A 22240-nucleotide genomic window follows, 5' to 3' on the forward strand; every position below is an offset into this window, starting at 1 on the left:
CCTCTACTATTTGTTTTGAAAGGGAGGTTAAATTTGTTTTTTAATGTTAAATTCTATTAAACTATCGAAATGCATAATTATCCCTTAAAATTATAACTTTATAACACTTAACCCCTGCCATTTGTTTTAGGGGTTAAGTCTAGCAAAAGTTAGTATTAAAAGACCATTTTACCTTCTACTGTCTGTTTTGAAATGAAGGGTAAATTGACATTTTAATATTAAATTCTATTAGACTGAACCCCAAAAAAGACAATAGGAATTAAGTGTTATAGAGTTATAACTTTAGGGGGTCAATTGTGTGTTTCAATAGCTCAATAGGCAAAATGTAAAATAGGGCAAAGTGTAAAATGTGGTATAGTTTATGGTGAAAAAGTATAATTTTCCCTTACTTTGTATTCCAAAAATGGTGCAGTTTTGAATTAAATAAAATTGAAAGTTAATGAAGCAATTTTGAATTTCGGTGAAGAATAATGACATGACTGAATTGAATGAAAGAGAAGTTAGATGACTAATTTAAATTTTAGGTAAAGTTAGAAGGTGTAATTTATGATTTATCTTTTTTCTTATGTTAAGTCGATGTTCCAGCCTGTAGGAAGTTGCCACATATGAGAGTGTAGTTGGATGTTTCCCAGTGAATTTACATTTGTGATTGATTTTAGCTTCACTTTGTGGGTACCATGTCAGATGAATTTACATTTGTGATTGATTTCAGCTTCACTTTATGGGGACCATGTCGGATGAAGGAAAAGTGACTATCCTTCGCTCCTCTCGCATATTAGACTTGTGAAGTCTTATGAGTGAATTTATAGCATCGTCCATGAGTTGAACCCCCCACCCCAAAAAAAAAACACCAATATATAATTTTAAGAATTTCAACTCTCTCCTTCTTGCTTTTTCAAGTAGAACAATTTGTGGCCAAAACACCAAGTTAATTATTTGTTGGACATTGATAAAAGAAAAAAAAAAAATAGCTTCGAACTGATTTGAAGGAAACATCCTTTTACTCACTATATGGTAGTTAAAAATACTATTTACATGCATTTTTAGTCACATGACTTTTTAAATGAATCGTGTGACTTAGGCAAAAAACTTATTTTCGTCCCTACATTTTCACACGATTTTCACTTTGGTTCCTATCTTTTATTTTCACCGCTTTTAGTCCCTAAAATTTTAAAAAAAAAAAAAAAAAAAAGTAATCTTGTTTTTGTCCTTACCGTCAGTGCCCTAACGGCAAAGTCCTAGGTAGCAGACAGAACACTCTATTAGCTGACGTGGCGCTAATGTGGCGATTAAAATATTATTAAAAAATATTATTTGGCATTTTTATATGTTACATCAGCGTTTTAATTTTTTTTAAAAGCCACAACAAAAATTAAAAAAAAAAATTATTTAAAGAAAAACCTTAAATCTAATTAATTAAAATTTTTAATTAAAATTTTCTCTTGTTTTGTCATCTCTCTACCTCTCTCCTCTTCAATGTCTCTTGAGCCAAATTGAAGAAATTTTTAGCAAAACAAATAGATTTTAAGAACTCCAAAACAAATAGATTTAAGACTTCTTGGCCAAACAACTTCACCTCTTGAACCACAAAACAAACCCTTTTTCTTCAAATCCAGCTAATGTGCTATATTGCCTCTTCAATCCCTTCCTTCATCGATCTAAAATCTCCATGAATCACAGGTCGGTGGTTCACCACAGTGCACCGGTGGTCGTAATTTGTGCTATCTGCTGGTGGTGGCAAGTAGTTTAGGATTAGACCCTGGTGGTGGTGGTTGTTGAGGTGGAGATCAGTGGTTGTGGGTTTAATTTGGGCTCAGATCGGTGGGGTGTGGCCATGGGTCTTCACTCTTTAGCCATGGGTTGGTGGGGAAGATGGATTTTCAACCATGGGTCTTAAGGAAGAAGAACAAGAAAGCTATGGAGATTTGGCCATGGCGGCAAACCTATTATCGATCTGCCATGGATGAGCCACCCCAAGCCTTATCTCCTCTGCCTACAGCTTCACCTGTGGTCCGATTTTCCTCTCCTCTCTCATATTGCAAAACTTTGTTCCTCTTGTTCTAGGTTTTTTTGTTTTTGTTTTTTCGAGAGGATGTGGAGTTTTTTGATTTTATGAGTTTTTTTGTGTGTTTGTTTCCCAAGAAAATTTCTAGGTTTATGGGTTTGCTAGAGATTGGGTTAGTTACTGTGTTTATGTGTTTGTTTCTTGGATTTATTTTTTGTTTTTATGGATTTGATGGAGATTGGGTTTGGTTGCTGGATTTGGATTTGGTGTTTACTAGAGATTGGTTTGGTTGCTTCTTGGATTTGGGAAGAACATGAAGAAAATTTCCTGTTAGTATTTAATTTAATTTTTTTCTTCTTGTTTTTGTTTGTGTTCTTCTGATATAGGTTTGAGCTCTTGGTTGCTAGGTTTGGTCTGTGAAGAACACGAAGAACAAGTTGAAGAACATGAATATTAAGAAAAGAAAATTTTAATTAAAATTTTAAATAAATTAGATTTAAAGTTTTTTTTTTTTTTTTCTGATGTGGCTTTTAAAAAAAAAATTAAAATGCTGACATGGCGTATAAAAATGCTAAATAATATTTTAATCGCCACATTAGTGCCAAATCAGTGCCACGTCAGTAAATAGGGTGTTTTCTCTGCCACCTAGGACTTTGCCCTTAGGGCATTGATGATAGGGACAAAAACGAGATTACATTTTTTATTTTAGGGACTAAAAGCAGAGAAAATAAAAGATAGGGACCAAAGTGAGAATCACGTGTAAATGTAGGAATGAAAATGGGTTTTTCGCTTGTGACTTATTTAATAAATGTGAAAAACTTTATAAATTGTCATGTAGTGAATTGGAGGAGATTCCTTCAAGCTAGCTTGAGGAAAACATTGTCCTTGATAAAATTTATAATTCTTATCCTTTTTTTGTTGCCACTTGTTGTTAAATTCTATACTAAATTTTTCATGTTAGTACTTAATGATAGGGATATATCTAGCAAACTTGTTTGGTAGTTCTAAGCATACCCAAGAAATATTTTACACGGTTGCATTGACTAATATATGATAGTTCTAAGCATACCCTACACATCAAGTTTCTCAATTTGTGGGTTCCAAGTAGCTCAACTGGTAAAGTCTTTAATGGTTGAATAAGAAATTTGGGTTCAATCCCCGCCTACATAAAAAACTGATTGGTGTCTTAGTCTGATGATAAAAAGTTATCATTAAGAGTGGATGCCATAGGTTGAAATGTTCTCTAAAAAAAAACAGTTTGTCAATTTAATTTAAATATATGGTTGCACAGATTAATGAAACATAAACAATATTAGTTTAAATTTAATCGAAGTATCTAATATATTGCATTTTGTGAACTATACCTAAGAAATATTTACATGCTTCTTCTTCTTTATTTTATTTTATTTATTTTTTATAATTATTCAATAGTTGGAGAATGAGGAATTTGAATTCTAAACATCTCAATTTTAAATACAATAAAAGTGCCAATTGAGTTACAAGATGTTACAAGATATTGTGTTATAGGATATATGCTTAACTTTTTATTATTATTAGGCAAAAACCACATTTTGGTCCCTACATTTTCACGCGATTTCCACTTTGGTCTCTATTTTTTATTTTCACCATTTAGTCCCTATTTAGAAAAACGCCATCTATTTTAGTCCTTTCTGTCAATACCCTAACGACAAAATCCTTGGTGGCAGGCGGAGTGCATTGCTGGCACACTAAATGCTAACGTCAACATTAAAATAATAATATAATATATTATTTACCATTTTAAAAATGTCATGTCATCTTTTAAAAATAAAAAAATTAATTTATGAATTTTAACTAAATGAAAAAAAAGAAAGAAAAAAACAGAAATAAAAACCAAAAATAATATTGTGGGGCCTAAAAGTCTGATAACCTCGGCCCATTTTACATCCGGCCCAAGGCCGATGCCGAGGATGGAGAATCGCTCGAGAACGTTGTATAAAGGCCTGAGTTGTAAGGACCCCGTCGAGGATGACCCTGTCCTCGGTGGACCGAGGACAACACCAAGTGGGGGAACAAGCCCAGGACAGGTTGTCATCTCCACAATAAATGCGCTCACCTAATCCCCTGACCGCACTAATGGAGATATGACTCCTGGACAGGGTAACCTTGGCCACTACAAATCACATGATTACTGATAACACAACTGATAGGACGGACGATCAGAAGGGAAGCGTACGGATGATCAACAGGTGGAAGAAAGAGATGGTGAGAAGAGAGCTACATAAGAGGAACCAACAGAACAGTGATGGGGGGGGGGGGGATCTCCTTGAAGAGAATCCTCGGATGAACGCCGAGGAGAAACCTTGATGAGTAACCTTAGTGTGTCAGCCTTCAACAGGTGGAAATCCTATTTTGGGCGTTATCCAGTTGTTAGGGCCTAGTTGTTCTTGAACCCACTCTCTAAAAATTTATTGTTTGGGCTTGTTGGACTGTTTTTCCTTTTCATTTTAGAAGGCTTTTCCAAATTTAGTCCCTACAATTGGCGCCGTCTGTGGGGAGAACTAGGGTGTTAGCAGGCGCAACGGCTAGCGATTTCCACCGTTGGGGGCTTGCGTAAGGTACCCCGACTTAAAAAAAAAAAGAACGAAATAACAACCAACAATAACGCTTTTGCACAAAATATGATCGATGCAGGAAAGTAAGAGATTCAGAGAATAGGAGAAGGAAACAAACATAACAACGTTTTATTAATCGAAAGTAAATACAAGATACAAACAGAGGCTCAGACAGGCGTGTTTTAAAGCTAATGCTACAAACAGAGGCCTAGACGGGCCTGTTTTAAAACTAACTTTAGGGAAGGGGGCTGAGGCAGGCTTGTTTTAAGACTGCCAACAACCCCCGGGCCGGTGCGGATGGTGCCGGCGGGAAGAGAAGAGCAGATGCATGGGCACCTAACGATCCCTCTTCGTGACGATCCTTTGATTCTCTTCCAGCCCCATGTTGGTCGGCCGTTAGAGACGGCAACACCCGGGCACCGAACATAATGTAACCTTGCGAGCCTCCACCGATGGGTAGGCCAGGCGTGAGTCACTGCCGGTCTGAAGAGCAGGTATAGGTGCGCCCCGGGGTAAAGCATTATGTACTTCAGGGACTCCCCTCCTAACCGCCATGCACGACACCATCAAGATGACGCCTAAACTCTGCCGCGCTGGAAGTCTGGCGCGGGCTATAGCCATAACGGCTTTCGGCCGAGAAGGGAGGACCTTTGGCCTGTGTGCCCTTACTCCCATCCAGGGCCGCCCCGTTTCTTCAAACTCTTGTCATAACCCCGGCAGGGTTGTTGAAAGGGCTCGGAGAGCTGGAGGGACGTGTTTCCTGTTTTGTTAGAGGATTTATGGAGTGTGGAACAGCGTTTCCCCCCAGAGAGCCTTATATATAATATGGAGGCTGGTGGGAATTGATCCACACAGAATTCGAAAAAAGGGTTATCAGTGGCATTAATCCTAACCAAATTCCAAGGAGGCCGTAAACCGTTGGATCTGCATCAATCCACGAGGATATTAACGAAGGCGCGCGTCAGGCATCGAAACGTCAGGTGCAGAATGCGAGTAGTCAAGGGACGCCTCGTAATTGAGGAGGGCGAAAGCTTGAACTGAAGGCGGGGTTAATGCCATGAGTAAAGTTAGAAGTCTGAACCACCCCTGCCTAGGGCACCGCATGGTCAAGGATCCGGCTCGAGGATGGCCCACTCCCAGTGAAACAGGGCCGGGGCTGTTATCATGCCAAAAAAAAAAAAAAAGATCCTAAGTGTTAAACAGAACCAAGGCCTTGCATGGTCCTTGGACTCAAGCCTATGGGGAAACTAACTACTTCAAAAAAGATCCTAAGTGTTAGACAGAACCAAGGCTTTGCCTGGTCCTCGGACTCAAGCCTTTGGGGAAACTAACTACTTCAAAAAAGATCCTAAGTGTTAGACAGAACCAAGGCCTTGCATGGTCCTCGGACTCAAGCCTATGGGGAAACTAACTGCTTCAAAAAAGATTCTAAGTGTTAGACAGAACCAAGGCCTTGTATGGTCCTCGGACTCAAGTCTATGGGAAAACTAATTACTTCAAAAAAGATTCTAAGTGTTAGACAGAACCAAGGCCTTACATGGTTCTCGGACTCAAGCCTATGGGGAAATTAACTGCTTCAAAAAAGATTCTAAGTGTTAGACAGAACCAAGGCCTTGTATGGTCCTCGGACTCAAGCCTATAGGGAAACTAACTACTTCAAAAAAGATTCTGAGTGTTAGACAGAACCAAGGCCTTGCATGATCTTCGGACTCAAGCCTATGGGGAAACTAACTGCTTCAAAAAAGATTCTAAGTGTTAGACAGAACCAAGGCCTTGTATGGTCCTCGGACTCAAGCCTATAGGGAAACTAACTACTTCAAAAAAGATTCTGAGTGTTAGACAGAACCAAGACCTTGCATGGTCCTCGGACTTAAACCTATGGGGAAACTAACTGTTTCAAAAAAGATTCTAAGTGTTAGACAGAACCAAAGCCTTGCATGGTCCTCGGACACAAGCCTATGGGGAAACTAACTGCTTCAAAAAATGATTCTAAGTGTTAGACAGAACCAAGGCCTTACATGGTCCTCGGACTCAAGCCTTTGGGGAAACTAACTACTTCAAAAAAGATTCTAAGTGTTAGACAGAACCAAGGCCTTGCATGGTCCTCGGACTCAAGCCTTTGGGGAAACTAACTACTTCAAAAAAGATTCTAAGTGTTAGACAGAACCAAGGCCTTGTATGGTCCTCGGACTCAAGCCTTTGGGGAAACTAACTACTTCAAAAAAGATTCTAAGTGTTAGACAGAGCCAAGGTATTAAGCGAAACATTAACGTATAACAAGTAAAAGGGAGTATCAATCGAAGAAATAAAAGTGAACTACTGAACATGTATTTCAAATAGAAAGTATGTGACTCTGTTACAATGTCGCCAAGGCGGAAAGCGAAATAAAACGAAAAAGAAAACAAACAGAAGTGTCCACGCCATCAGAACAGGGTAGTCCAATGAGATGGCTTACTCCCCTAAATCGGCGGATAGCTTGCCTTGAGGAGCCTGTCGGACGACTCTGACTCATACCTCGGGACCCTGCCTTCGAGAGGCTACTTCGGAGGATCCTTCCCCGGCATGAGGGATCTGAGGGGCAACGAGTGGGGCTTGAAGATCAAAAGGAGGCTTCACTATACCCTGGGGCACTTCTTGACCGCTAATTCCCGCCCCATCCAACGCTCTATGGAGCTCAGCTCCCTCGACAGGTTTGTCAGCTGAAGGTGTGCCCTCGGCAGTTTTAGTCTGACCTTCTCCTACCGCTAGCAAAGCGGACTCCGCCTCCGAAGTAATGGGGATAACCTCGTGAATTGCAGGGGGGTAATACATTCTCTCCACTCTCCTAAGGTCAGATGAGGCATTAACCCCTGCTTGGTTGAGGGCTTCATTCCATGTCTGGGAACAGAAGCGCCTACACACTTCAGGAATTTGAGCCTTAAGGGTAGCTTCTGTTTTAGCCACTCCCTCAGTAAAGGCCTTTTCCTCCACTTGTTCTACGGAATGTTCGGCGTCTATTCTCACAAACACGGCTTCATCTTTGGCTCTCACGGCCTCATCCCTGGCGTACTCGGCAATACCCTTTGCCCCAATCGCCTCGGCCAACTTTTGCTTCAGGTCGGCGATGTCCTCTTGAGCAACCCGCAATTGGCCCTCGGCGTCCTGCAAATGCTTCGTCTGGTCTTCGGCTTGTTTCGTAGCAGTGGCTAGGTCAGAAGCCGCACTATCTCTAGCCCTTGTCATCTCCTCCAAACTGTTAATCACATTCTTAAGATCTGCTTCAGATTTCTTAAGGGTACTCACAGCCTTTAGGAACTTGTCGCGCTCCTTCCCCAGAGCGCTACTCTGGAAGTCAGCCTCTTCGTCCAACCTGAAAACAGCCTGGATAGCCTGCCAACCAAAACAAGTATGCCATTAAGGGGAAGAGTGGTGCTAGGCGATAAAATTCAAACAAAATAGACAAGTACCAAAGGTTCTACCATGCCCAGGTATCTCTTAAGGTCGTAGGCAACCTCTTGCCCCCCCATGCTCCCAAGCTCAGCCATGTCGACGGGGAGGAGAAGGGACCTCTCAAGGGCATCTGCTACATGAGCCCCCTCGCCTTTTCAGAAATCCCGGAGAGTAGCGTTATCCATCAAATGTTGCCCATGGAGCATGGCAGCCAGGCCTGGGGCTCAGATTGCTGAACGGTTTCTTATCCTTTACATTGACCACCAAGCTTTAATTATTTAGAAGGTCGGCGGGCTTCACCTTCCTCGGGAAAAGAATGGGATCTGCCCCCATCCACTAGGTCTTTGCCCTTGGAGGGCCTCTTTCTTTTTGGATCGGAAGACTCAGGCCGAGAGTCTGAGATTGGAAGGATGGAGGATGACCTGGCCTGCGCAGGTGAAGGCTTAAGCAGAGGTAGAGGGGGTTTGGGCTGTGACTTACTCAGCACACCTTTCCCAGACTTGCCCTCAAGCAGGTCAAGAAGGCTGGTTTAGGGCTGTCTCTTGGAACCCATCTCCATCTGAATTCCAACCCTTGGGGGCTGGAGGTCGGCTTTCCTACAATTGGGGGTCTCCTAAATCACCGGAGGGATCCTCAGACTGATCGGCTCGGTCAAATGCACCAAATTCATCTTCGGACGAGCTTAGTTCAACCACTTTTCCCCCCTTCTTCGAGCTACCTTCTTCGGCCTATGCTGCTTGATGGGATGAGGAAGAACCTGCCAACGGGATGCCCTCCGGAATAGAAGTTCATTCGGAAATGAAAATTCGTCCTCTACCATGGTGATTTGCCTAAGCTGAGGATCACGAGCCCTGATAACGTGCTTTAGGACCGGAAACGACTGCTGCGCCGAATTACATCCGAGGATCTTATGGGCAGCTCTAACCTGGTTATTGGTCTCGTTCAGAAAGAGCTCCACCCTAAGAACGGCTTCCAGGTCCTGCTTGTTGACCAGGTGAAAATGACGCGTAAAGGCGTGCGGATCTGAGAAAAGAGGAACAAAACTCCTATGATCAATAAAACAAATAAGATATACGACAAAGAAAAAAGAAAAGAAGTTAGACCATCTCCTACTTCAAATACCCTACCTGGCTCTCCCTCTACTATCAGGCAGTGGAGACCGTCGTGCCACTCCCCCGACACTATGAGAAAATCTTGAGTCAAACCCTTACTAAAATCGGGGAGGCACTGGATAAGCCGAACCCTATCATCCCTTGTCTTCATATAGTATGACTTACCCTTCAAGTACTGAAGATTGTAGCACCAGTTCACATCATGGTGGGTTAATCTCAACCCCATTTTCTTATTCAGGACATCTACGCACCCTAGTATCTTAAACATATTAACGGCGCACTGGGTAGGAGCTAGCCGAAAGTGCCTAAGGTAACCTCTCATCACTAGCCCTATAGGGATTCTCATGCCTCCCTCTACGAAGGCTACTATGGGAATCACAACTTTGCCCTCGTTCCTTTTAGTGTACCACTCTCCTTCCTCGCAATACCTCAAGCCGACATTACTGGGTATCCCATAATCAGCAATGAATTTCTCTATCATCTCTTTAGACTCAACTAACTTCTTAAATTTACCCATCTCTAGTAACGACTCAAAGACCCGAAAGAGAGAGAACAAAAGAGAAAAAGGAATAAGAGAGAGAAGTTTGTACTACAGAGAGAATGAGACTTACAGAAATGGGGAGATTCTCATCAGACAGACTCTTTATGCTAAAAAGGGGCACTGGTTAGTGTGGAGATTAGACCAGATTCAGAGTGTGCGCGCCGAAGTTCTTGAATGTACAAATAAGAGACCAAGCGGTTCAGATGAGTATTTATATTCCCAATTAAAATTAACCAGGCAGAACTTCCCGCCCATAAAGGCAGGAAATCCCCACCGATTGATTGCTATCACACCGTTGGACGTGGGGAACATAGAGCTGCAGAGAATTTAATGCAAACGCATGCCGAATATCGAGATGCCAGAAACGTCCATTGGGCAGGCGAAAAGACTCCAACACTGACGTCGACCAATGTTGAGCGAATCATGAAAAAGGTCCGGGGATATCAAAACCCTCCTCCCCGTTCGAGTGTACGGGCAGCAGGATTTTGAGGGGCTATTGTGGGGCCTGAAAGTCTGATAACCTCAGCCCATTTTACATCCGACCCAAGGCCCATGCCGAGGATGGAGAATCACTCGAGGACGTTGTATAAAGGCCTGAGCTGCAAGGACCCCACCGAGGATGACTCTGTCTTCGGTGGACCGAGGACAACACCAAGTGGTGGAACAAGCCCAGGACAGGTTGTCATCTCTACAATAAATGCGCTCACCTAATCCCCTAACCACACTAATGGAGATGTGACTCCTGGACAGGGTAACCTTGGCCATTACAAATCACATGATTACTGATAACACAGCAGATGGGACAGACGGTCAGAAGGGAAGCGCACGGATGATCAACAGGTGGAAGAAAGAGATGGTGAGAAGAGGGCTATATAAGGGGAACCAACAGAACAGTGATGAAGGGGGGGGATCTCCTTGAAGAGGATCCTCGGATGAACGCCGAGGAGAAACCTTGATGAGTAACCTTAGTGTGCCGGCCTTCAACGGGTGGAAATCCTATTTTGGGCGTTGTCCGTTTGTTAGGGCCTAGTTCTTGAACTCACTCTCTAAAAATTTATTGTTTGGGCTTGTTAGACCCTTTTTCCTTTTCATTTTAGAAGGCTTTTCCAAATTGAGTCCCTACAAATATAAATTGAGATCTAGCTTTATTTTGAGTAAGAACACAAACCCAACCATTGTTTTGTTGGCAACCAAACATAATATCAGTTGAAACACACACGATTAGAGAAAACCCAGAAATACCATAGATTGGTTTAAAAAAATGATTTAAAAAAAATCTAATGTAAGTAGAGAAAAAACCTAGATTGAGCACCCAAAATTTTCAAAATCCAAAGAGCACAAACCCAAAAAATCAAACACAAAGTAAACATGCATCAAGAGGATTTCCATCCCTTTCACAAAGTGGCTCCTTGCTTACATCCTGTAGTTCTCAGAAAATCTTTCATGGCGGATTACAAAACCATGCATCGTTCCTCTATACTGTGAACCACCGTGAAAAATGGTATGCCAAAAATGATGGGCCTTCGTCCCAAGGGAGAAAAGAAAAAATAAGTTTGCTAGTTGCAATTGCATGGTTATGATCTTGAAGAAGGCCTTTACAAACCCACTCTCTATTCCAATTTCCATGAGAGTGGGGACCAAAACAAGTACTCTAATCTGTAGTAAAAATTGGGTACCTAGTATATTTACCAAATTTACTCCTCCAAGCTCACTTCCACTTCTAGGCGGCTTCACTGATAACAATTGTGGTTGATATTGTGTTTGGTTGCCAACAAAACAATGGCTGGGTTTGTGTTTTTGTTTGTTCTTACTCAAAATAAAGCTAGATCTCAATCTATATATATTTTTTTTCCTTTTTCTCATTTAGTTAAAACTCATAAATTAATTTTTTATTTCTAAAAGATGTCGTGGCATTTTTAAAATGCTAAATAATATATTATATTATTATTTTAATGTTGATGTCAGCCTTTAGTGTGCCAACGATGCACTCCGTCTGCCACTTAGGACTTTGTCGTTAGGGCATTGATGGAAAGGACTAAAATTGATGGCGTTTTTCTAAATAGAGACTAAAAGCGGTGAAAATAAAAGATAGGGACTATTGTGGGCCTTTTTTACAATATTGGGCTAGGCTGCCTCCTGCGGTATTAGGCTCAAGTATTCTGAGTAAAGGAGTTGAAATCGATCCAACTACAACTCACTTTGGTCCAGCTTGTGCGCAAACTATGTTCCTTTTTTGCCAGGCCTTGATCACATACCCATGGTAGGCAGAGCTACTACGGGGAAGTTATGGCAGACAAATATATTAAATGTAATACAAGAAATATTAGACAAAATAAATAAAAGGGAGTAGTAGGAAGTACTCCCGTACACAAAAAAGTAACAGAAATAAATGGGGAAATAATAATAATGGGTTTCTTGAATTAAAAAAAAGGGGAGAATCAATCTGCCACACTGGGTAACACTTCGGAGCTTGAAACCGAGAAGGGAAACCACTTCCTCAATGCAAATAATCTCTTCAGAGGAAGAAGTTAACTGCTTTGAAGGAATGGGCCTAAATGGTTTATGTTCAGTGAAGATTCTTGTTCTTTAATAGAGAGCAGGACTTTGAGAGTGAGAGAGGGAATCAACCTATTGGTGCATGCCTGTCGATCTAACTCTCTATTTTTTTTCTTTCCTTCTTTTCTGATTTTCCTTTTATCTTTCTTTTTTCCTTTCTTTTCTCAATACTTGTTTTCTATTTAGTGGTTTTTTCTAGAGGTTCTTGTCACCGTGATCTGCTCCCCCTTGTGCGCGGCAAGGGCCCCTTTTTATAGTGCTTGCCATGATCGAGTTTTACTATTTTAGCCTTTAACCATCTTTGTTTGGTCTGGGTGTACTTGCCAACCACCACTGGTTCGTCTGTGTTGGCTGTACCACTACCCATCACTAGACAAAGAAAATTATTTTCTTTGCTTGTTTGTCGTGGCACCTTTACCTGCTATGGTATAGGTGCTCTCTCTCTCTCTCTCTCTCTTTATCCCTCATGGCATGCACCTAGTGGTTCCAACTCATCTTTACTTCTTTAGGGTGATTTGTCATCCTAGTAGGACATTTCTCCTAAAAGTGTCTAAGCAGGAACTTCAGAATAGGTTTTCCCTTCTCCCCATCGCTAGACCATGCCCTCTTACTCTGACCCATGACCTCACCGTGTCTTGTATTGGCCAGGTACAGGCTGGTGATGTCTGGGCCTTGCACGTGCCTCTCTTTTATGTATGTCCAAAATCTGTCTGCTGCTCATGTGTTCACCGTGGTCTGGAGACTTGCTTGCACAGTCTACCGTCCATCATTGACTTCTTATGTGAGCTGTTTTCTGATTTCCTGCTCCCTTTAGGGGCTCGGCTTTATTTGATGGTAGGCTTTGCCTTCTTTCAGCCTACTCTTTTACTGCTATCATTTCCTGCCATACCATTCTGTTATTCCTACTGCGACACTATTTGACCCAATCCTGCTAGGCCTCTCCAGGCTCACTATTTATTCTTCTTCCAATGGCTTAGTATGACCATTGGTTCTTTTATTATATTACATGCGAGCTCCTGTGTCCCATTTGTTTTCTCTTGAGCATCCTTCGCCTATTTGCTTTCCTTGGGCTTCCTTAACCCTTTTCTTAACTTTTTATTCCCATGGGCTTTTACTAACTTCTTTGAACTTTCTCGGCCCAATTACCTTATCTCTCATCCTTGGGGCTCATGGGTTTGCCATTAACCCCTTACTATTTTTGCTTACATTGCTTTGGACCTGCAATGGTCCATTCTCACTTTTCTAAATTATATACTGTCCATGGGTCTGCTACTTCTCTCTTTCCGGGTTCCTTTAAACCTGTTTGCTTCCTCAAGGCCCATTTGTTTATTTTATGGACTTGTAATTCATTATTTCTGCTGCTTGGGCTTAATGGTTTTTCTATTCATTTACTAACTCTTTTCTGCCCACGTTGCTGGGTTTTTTTCTTTCTGTTTGGATTCCCAAAATGATCATCAATAGAAATCAAAGTGGGAATCACATGAAAATATAGGCACGAAAATGTGGTTTTCGCCTGATTATTATTGTTTATAAACTTTTAAGTTATATTACGAGTACTTTAAAATGTGAATGGTGAAAACAATCTGTTAGTATATAGATTATGCTAGAATTAGCCCATTAGGCTTAGCCTAGTATATTACTTGTACTGCACTCATGTTACTTGTACTGCACATATACTTAGCCTATATAAGGCTCTCTTTTGTTTTACGCATATCAATATACAGACTATTCAGTCATTCTCTCTCACTTTATATTGTTAACATGGTATCAGAGCCATTCCTCTGACTTCCTGGTTCCAGTGGACATCTCCGACGTTCTTCCGCTGCCCTCGCCTTCATCCAGTAGTCACTGTCAGAAGCGAGTCACCGTCCTCACACCCACAGCCCCTAAAACACTCTAATTTTGTCAATTTTGTTGATCAAACTGCCAAAGCCAAGGCATAGATTGACAGATCATCCAATCCTAAGCAAAACCCAACAAAAATCTGCTAGAAACAGCCTTCCACGCGCCTCCATACGCCGCCAGGCCTCACACGCGCTAGTCCACGCGCCTCACGCACCGTACGCGCTTGCTCCGTTCCACGTCCTTCCACGTTAGTATCCTGAGCCGTTGACCGAGCCGTTGACTTGGACCAAAGTAAAAAAATTTCAACAGGACCTATCTTGCTCAGTTTTTCTCGTAGATTCTGATTTTGGGCTCCGTTTCTGCATTTGAGGTCTCTAAATCTCATTTTTTGGTCATTTTCTTATGGCTCAACAAAATGAACGAGACATCATACGTCCTATCACCATTATGTTGGATGGTCCTACTAGTTATCATGCATGGTCTCAGAATATGACTGTCTTTCTCAAGGGTCATAAACTGTGGAGATATGTGACTGGTTTAATTCCTACGCCAGTACCAAACCCTAAGTGCACAGCCACAGCTGCTGAAGAATCTTCCAAGACTATAGTTACAACAGATGATTATGAAGAGCGCCTAGAGAAATGGGAGAGTATTCAGAGTAAGATCTTGTCTTGGTTTATCAATACCTCTATTCCCTCTATTCATAATCTTCTTCCTCGTCTTGAGACTGCTGAAGCTGCTTGGAAATTTTTGGCTGATCGCTATAATTGTACTAATGATTCCAGCTTGGAGTTCCACATTGAATCAAAACTTTATCAAATGTACCAAGAGACAAGTCAGTCTATTTCTGATTTTTATTCTCAGACTTCTACTATGTGGGAACAACTCTCTGCTGTAGATCCTCCACTAGTGTGTTCTAAGGACATTGAGCTCTTTGTCAAATATTGAGATCACCGTAAATTTATGCACTTCATGATGGGTTTGCGTAAGGACTTTGAGCCTACTAGGGCTTCTATGCTTAGCCGGTCTCCTACTCCTTCTCTTGATGCTGCAGTCAAGGAGCTCATTTCTGAGGAAAACCGTCGGCCTACTTATCACATGTCATCATCTGATCATGTATTGGCTACACCATCTCCACAGCCTCCCATTGCTGCATTCATTGCTCCTCCACGGATAAACTCTGGGCGTCCCACCTCTCAGTCTTCCAAAGGTACTCGCTGTGAGTTTTGCCGTGCTAAAGGCCATGATATCTCAGTTTGTCGTAAACTGCAGAAATTTATGCAAGAGTAGAATAAAGCTTCTCTTCCTCGGGCAGCTGCTGTATGTCCTTTTGATCCATCGGTTCCTACAGGTCCATCTTTGGCTTCCTCACTTACTACGGCTGATATTGAGGCAGTTGTTTAATAGGTTTTATCCCGCACTTCCACTGCCCTTTCTGTCACCTCAAGTAAACAACCTTGGTTTTTTAATACTGCTTGTTGTAACCATATGACTCCTGATGAATCCCAATTTTCTGATAAGACACCCTTAGAACATCCAATCACCATATACACTGCTGATGGAACTCCTACGCCTGTTAGTCATAAAGGAACAATCTCTTCTCCTTGTTTATCCCTTAGTGACACTTTTCATATCCCAAAGTTATTCCTCTATTTGCTTTCTGTTGGTCAACTTTGTGAATTAGGCGTAGATCTTCTATTTACTAATCATGGTGTGGATGTGCAGGATCCCCGGACAGGTCAAGTGCTTGGGACAAGCCGTAAGGTTGGTCGCATATTTGAGGTTCATGACTTGAAGATTCCTTCACAAGTTATTTCTACAGTTGCTACCACTGCTACCTCCTCACTTGATCTATGGCATGCTCGTCTTGGTCATCCATCCTTATCTCGTCTTCAGTTGTTAGCTTCTCAAGGTCATTTAGGTTCAGTTCAGTTTCGAAAATTTGATTGTACTTCCTGTCATTTTGGCAAATAAACAAAATTACCCTTTAATAATAGTGACTCATTTTTTTTTGCACCTTTTGATCTTATACATTCTGATATTTGGGGTCCTGCACCTGTTCCTACTGAGGGGGGATCTAGATATTTTGTCATATTTGTGGATGATTTTTCTCGATATACTTGAATTTATCTGCTTCACCATAGGTCTGAACTTGTGTCTATTTACCAAACATTTCATAAAATGATTGAAACACAGTTCAATCGCACCGTCAAAGTTTTTCGATCAGATAATGCTAGCTTTTAGGGTGAAGCTGCATTCACTGCTGTATACACCATTAATCGTATCCCTTCACCAACTACACACAACAAATCACCATTTGAGCTTCTCTATGGTCAAACCCCCGACTACTCCTCTCTTTGGGTTTTTGGTTGTGCTTGCTTTGTCTCTCTTCCTCCTTATGAACGAACAAAGCTCCAACCTCGTGCTCGTCTCTGTTGTTTCCTTGGTTATGGTGTATCTCAAAAGGGGTTTCGCTGCTATGATCCCATTTCTCATCGTCTTCGTGTCTCCCGTCATGTTGAGTTTTGGGAACATCGTCCTTTCATGAGTCTTCAGCAATTTCCTACATCCTCTTCCTCTGAGTCTCCCATTTTTACTGATCTTTTCCTCCCTCTCTATCCTGAACTTGTGGAGAATTCTTCAACATCGGCTGCCTCTCCAGACGACTCATCTCCGGTTCTATCCCTGGCATATGACCCACCTGTCTTGGATCCTGTGGCACCACCCTCTCCTGAGTCTCCTGATGGTCCTGAACTTCATCGTTCCACTCGGGTAAGCTTTCCTCCCCTTTATCTCTCTGATTATCACTGCTCTTTTGCCCTTGCCACCTCTATGAACCTCACACCTATCGTGAGGCCCATACTGACCCTCTTTGGCAGCAAGCTATGAATGATGAACTAGATGCCCTTCATAAAAATCACTTTATATTGTTAACACAAACTAACCATAGATTACTTCGCTTCCACTTTCGTCTTAGCAACAATACAAATAAATTTGGCCAAAAGAATCCAAAATAGCCTCTTTATTTATTTAATTTTTTTCTAAATTCTTCCGAAATTCACTTGTTTTAACGTTTGCTCCACTCCAGATGTGCCATTAGTTTCTTCCAAATAAAATTGTATAAAAAATGCAAATTGATGGTTGCCACCTACATTTGGTAATTTAACAACTCCATACATTGACATTTAAAACAGAGTCTGCTAGGATTGGCTTTCACTGAAACGATTATAAAGAAAGAAAAGTAGCCCAACCTTTCTTATGGCCAAAATAGAAAGTTTGGTAGACGTGTCAAACTTGATTCTATTTTAGCAGGGAAATTAACTGAGAACAAAATTGAGAGGGTTTTGATTTAAGAAATACAGGTATCTGAGTGTTTTTTTTCCTTCATATTGGTTTCCTTCATGGTTTTAAAAACCGAACCGGACATCAAACCGTTTTTTTTCCAATTTCCGGTTCAACCCCGGTTTTTGACCGGTTTTTGGCCGGTTTTCCGGTTGTTGACCGGTTATTGACCGGTTATGGGACTTTTAACCGGACCGGATTGGCATCCGGTTCCCGGTTGAACCGGTCAGACCGGTCGGTCCGGTCCGGTTTTTAAAACAGTGGTTTCCTTAAATCAAGACCATATCAAATTTTGAATTTTGATAAAATAGCATTGATGCATATTAGTTAAATTACATTTGAGGGGGAAATATTTCTTGCATGCTTGTACCGGTTGATCACATTAATTAGACATTTGCTTAAATGGTTGTTCAATCCTAATCAAATATGAATGTTTAAATAAGCTTTCTCCGTTTGAACATAACTGGGGTGTTGAGGGCTACTTGATCTTTGACCAAGCTATATATATATATATATATCCTCAAATTCCTAACTAGTTTTGGTTTGTGTTTCTTTGGTGTAAAAGACAAGAAATTTACTTAGTGTGGAAGGCAAAGATTCTCCTTGTCATAGAAGGAAAAATATTACTTATTGAAGAAGTAATGGTATTTTGTCCATCAAAAAATAGAATTGAAGTCTTATAAATAGGCATTATTGCAAAGGATTTTATGACTTATACCCAAAATTTCTCCTAGGTGGGGAGATGGTGAAATGCTCTTAGAAGAACATGAGTGAGTTTCCTTGAAGAGTAGTTTGATGGCTTTTACCCAAGGTTCCTAGGAGAGGTGAAAAACTCCTAGAAGAGCATGGTGCGTTACTTCGAAGAGTAGATAGTAGATTATTTGGGATTGAAAGATTGCCGCATAGTTGTGTGTTGAGAATTGTTTGTTTTGTGAGTGTGAGTTATTGAGTATATTAGGTCTTTATGTTTGTGAGTTTATGTTAGTGAGGTTTATGAGTATTATTTGTGTGAGTTGTGACTCTTGTGAGTGTTGATTAATATCGTTGGCCGAACTATATTAAATATTGTTATCTTTTATATATGTTTAATTGATGTTAGTACTTCTGATGTTGCACAACAAATATATATATATATATATAGGGTATAAAATATTGGGCCCAACAAGAATTAGGGCATTTATTTTTGTTTCATAAGTTATTGGGCTCTTGGCCCGCAATTAATTCATTACACGGGTTAGGCCTTCGGCCCATATTTTCTATGCTATATGGGCTGGACTTCAAGGCCCTTAAATAAAAGTATGCTCTCACCACCAAGGACGTGCTCTTGGAAACAGACAATCAACTCTTACAAAGTTCATTCTCCAAGAAAAAAAAAAACTCTTACAAAGTGCTTGACAACTCAGATCTTATCACTTCACAGTTCAGGTTCCAATGTTAGCTTCTTTAATCTTTTATTAAGCTGCTGGAGAAAAACTATTTTCAGCACAAAGGAAAGAATCACTGTGTAAAGCAACGCAACATCACCATCTTTTTCATTCAAGCTGCTGGGGGCTAGGCCTAACCATTTTCTAGCACAAAATCTGGGATTTCAATGTCTCATCACTTCGCGAAAGACCTCCTTGACTCCTTTACTAAAGTTGCTACATACACATAATTTGATAATATAAATTTGACAACAATCTTTTTTACTTATTCACATTTGAATCTGCCATTTAGAACATTCACATATCAAAATGCTAAAGATAATAAAAATGCAAAAAAGCTATTTTTAGCTGCACAAATAACTAAATAAATGCTCTACCGATGGTGCTAAAACTAAAAATTTTTGGTGAAGTTTGTTTCTTTAGACTTTCTTTTTTATAAAGCAAACTACAAGCAACAGACGCAGCAAAAGCACGCTTGTGGAACAATAATAGATGGTAAATTTCGAGATACGAACCAAAGATAGGTCTTTTCAAATGCCTGACCATGGACCCTTGCATCTGTGATCTGTCACTCAAAAGCTCGCAATGTTCTGATTTCTTTTCCCACAAGATATTCCTCAAATATTCGCTAGTGAGAGATTTCCCAGTGCGCACTGCTCACTCTCTTTTTCTCTTTTGCTTTTTTCGGGAGAAGAGAAAGGGTTACCGGAGAGAAATTACCGGCCGCAAGACAACAAGGCACAAACTCCCAACGTTCTGTTTCCACTTTCCTGCCTTTACCATAGGTTAAAAACTGATCGTGCGGACAAGCACTCATAAGTGACTAGCTATTACAATATTTTAAATTTAAGTACCATTTTTTTTGTCTGAATCTGAAGTTTGAACTTTACCACATGCATTAGACTAAAGAGAGCAATTTTTGCTCATCAGTCACTGGCTAAGCACCATGTTGTTGTGTATTTACATTAGGGGAAAAGAGAGAGAAAAGAAGCAACCAATAATTACACACATACAAATTACACATGCATTAGTCAAACCCCAAAAGATTACATTCCCACTCCAATCCTAAAAGAGGTTTTGCAGTTCGCACCATACAATCCCATTACATAAAAGACAGCGAAATGTCAATAACAACCCAAACCATATTTTTTTTTAATTTTTTTTCTTTCCCATTTTAAAAACTAAACCGACTGAAATTAAGATGGGCATGGTTGCATATCTCGTGGTCTCTCTTCTGTCTAGTGGCAGAAAATGACTTTGAGCTCACGTGGCGACGAGCACTCATGCATGAGAGACGGACTGTCATGTGCATAAGTAAACGTGGCAGGACAAGCGTGCTTAAAGAACTCAGAGAAGGTCGAGGCCCTACACGTCTGTGGGCTATTATAGTGGTTCCTACAACACAGTTCATCGGTACCAAACGCTTCACACCCACTCTTGCAAGCAACAACTGGACCGTGACCCGGCGGTGACCGGAGCTGGAGTTTGTCAGGACAGGTGGCGAGAAGATTGGCACGGCAGCCAACCACAGGGCACTGGCCTTTACCCTCATGTGGGGTCACAGTCATGGGGACGTTAAAGCCATCAACGAGGCTAACGGCGTAAGAGGAGAGGTCAGTGTGGCCATGGTGGAGGCTGAACTGAGCTAAGGTGGCTGGGGTGGCGCCGCCCAAGCCGTCGCACTCTAGGCGGTTGCCACAGTCGCCGGTGGCGCAGGAAAAGCGGTTGTTGGCGTAGGTGCAGCCGGTACGGGCCCAGATCCGACCCGACCAGTGTTGAGTCGGGGCGGGGAAGGAGTGATGGGTGAGAGTGTGGAGAGCGAAGCCGCCGCGCTCGAGGACGGGGTGGCCGGAGTTGGGCTGGATGGCTGGCCAGACGGTGAAGGGGCAGTTGTTAACCAGGGTTAGAAAGAGACCTGGGTTCGTGGCTCTGGTGAGGGTGCACAGGATAAGAAATGTGGCAGTGAGAAAAACAAAGGAACTGGAAGCCATTTTCAGAAGCTGTTTGTGTGGAAGTGAGAGAGAGTGTAGGGTTTGGTTATCTTTTATAGGAGCTTGGTTATGCGAACTGGTGTAGAACTAGTAGGAAGTAGGACTGGTTTTCTTCTCAGGAAGACTGGAAAGACCAGATTACCCTTATTCTTTTATGAGACGTCGGCTTTTTTTTGGGTTTTGAATCCGTGTACTATTGTCTTTTTGTTGTACTACGTACAACGTCAGGCAGACACTTTTTTTTAATGCAAGAAAGTAAGGCCGTTTGGTGTGTGTTTAATAAATCGTTTTTAATTTTTTAGGAAATATATATAAGTAAAAAAATGCGTAAAATATATATAATGTTATATAAAAATTAAAAATATATGTTTGAATTCGTTTACTAAATAGGATCATACATCGGTTAGAAACTAGAACAAATTAATAAGTCCACTGAAAGAACTGTTGAGCTATGTTTTTTTTAGCTCTTAATTAATAAAATATTATTAGTTATGTAAATATAACATTATTTGATATTTTTTATTTTTTATTTTCTATATTAATTAAAAAAATCACACATATATTTATATAAATAATATTATTTTATTGGTCAAGAAAAACCCATCAGCGATTCTCTCATAAATAATAATTTTTCAAAAACTAGGGACAGAGAAAGTACACTTTTTATTATTATTATTATTAAAAGCATTTTTTTATATTTTTTTTTTACTTTTTTAAAAGGACAAAGTTAAGGGTGATCTCACTTCTTTTGAATATCAAAGTTAGACGTCGGTTTCGTTTTAAAACAAACTGAACAAGCAAACGTGGGGATGCCAAGGACTAAAACGTCTTTTGGCCTCCCAATAACAGTGAAGTTGTGAATGAAGACTAGTTTCTGTTTGGTATATGTGTTTAAAAATTGAAAATTATTATTTAAAAATATTTATAAAAATACGTGTAGATAAAAAAGTGTTTTGAAATGCGTAAAATATTGTTTAAAAACTAAAAATAATTGTTTGAAAATACTCACCAAATACTTCCTTAAAATTCTATGAAAAATGACAACAGTTTTAGACCAAACACTCCCTTAAAATTCTATGGAAAATGTCAACAGTTTTAGTAAACTAGTTCTGCTTGCTGGCACAGTATTTTTTTACTTTTTTTTTAGATAGTTTGAAATGTGAGGATTGGGATGAGGTATACTTATCTTATTATAATTAATGTAATTTTTATGGAAAGTTAAGATTAATGATTACAAAAACAAACTTTCAATCTCATTTATTAATTAAAAATAAAAAAAAAATAAATGTAATACTTATAAATATATTGTCCAGTAGAGGGATATTTAATTGTCCAGTAATATTTAAATATAAAAAGTAAAATTTTTTTGTGACCCACACTAGATATTGTACAGATTCTAAT

The 22240-nt window shown here is 40.5% G+C and overlaps 1 protein-coding gene across 1 annotated transcript; it reads right to left on the minus strand.

Annotated features, from left to right (window-relative positions):
* Positions 1-19849: 19849 nt before the first annotated feature.
* Positions 19850-20909, minus strand: LOC112019497 (osmotin-like protein). Its single transcript, XM_065776176.1, has one exon. It carries the CDS (start codon positions 20837-20839, stop codon positions 20087-20089), a length of 753 nt encoding a protein of 250 aa, XP_065632248.1. The 5' UTR covers positions 20840-20909; the 3' UTR covers positions 19850-20086.
* Between the last annotated feature and the right edge of the window lie 1331 nt (positions 20910-22240).

Source organism: Quercus suber, unplaced genomic scaffold (genome assembly GCF_002906115.3).
Source record: "Quercus suber isolate HL8 unplaced genomic scaffold, Cork oak 2.0 scaffold_129, whole genome shotgun sequence".
Lineage (NCBI taxonomy): Eukaryota > Viridiplantae > Streptophyta > Magnoliopsida > Fagales > Fagaceae > Quercus > Quercus suber.

Excerpts from the sequence above, each read along its gene's own strand:
- LOC112019497 (XM_065776176.1), bottom strand. The coding sequence starts at position 20,839 with ATGGCTTCCAGTTCCTTTGTTTTTCTCACTGCCACATTTCTTATCCTG.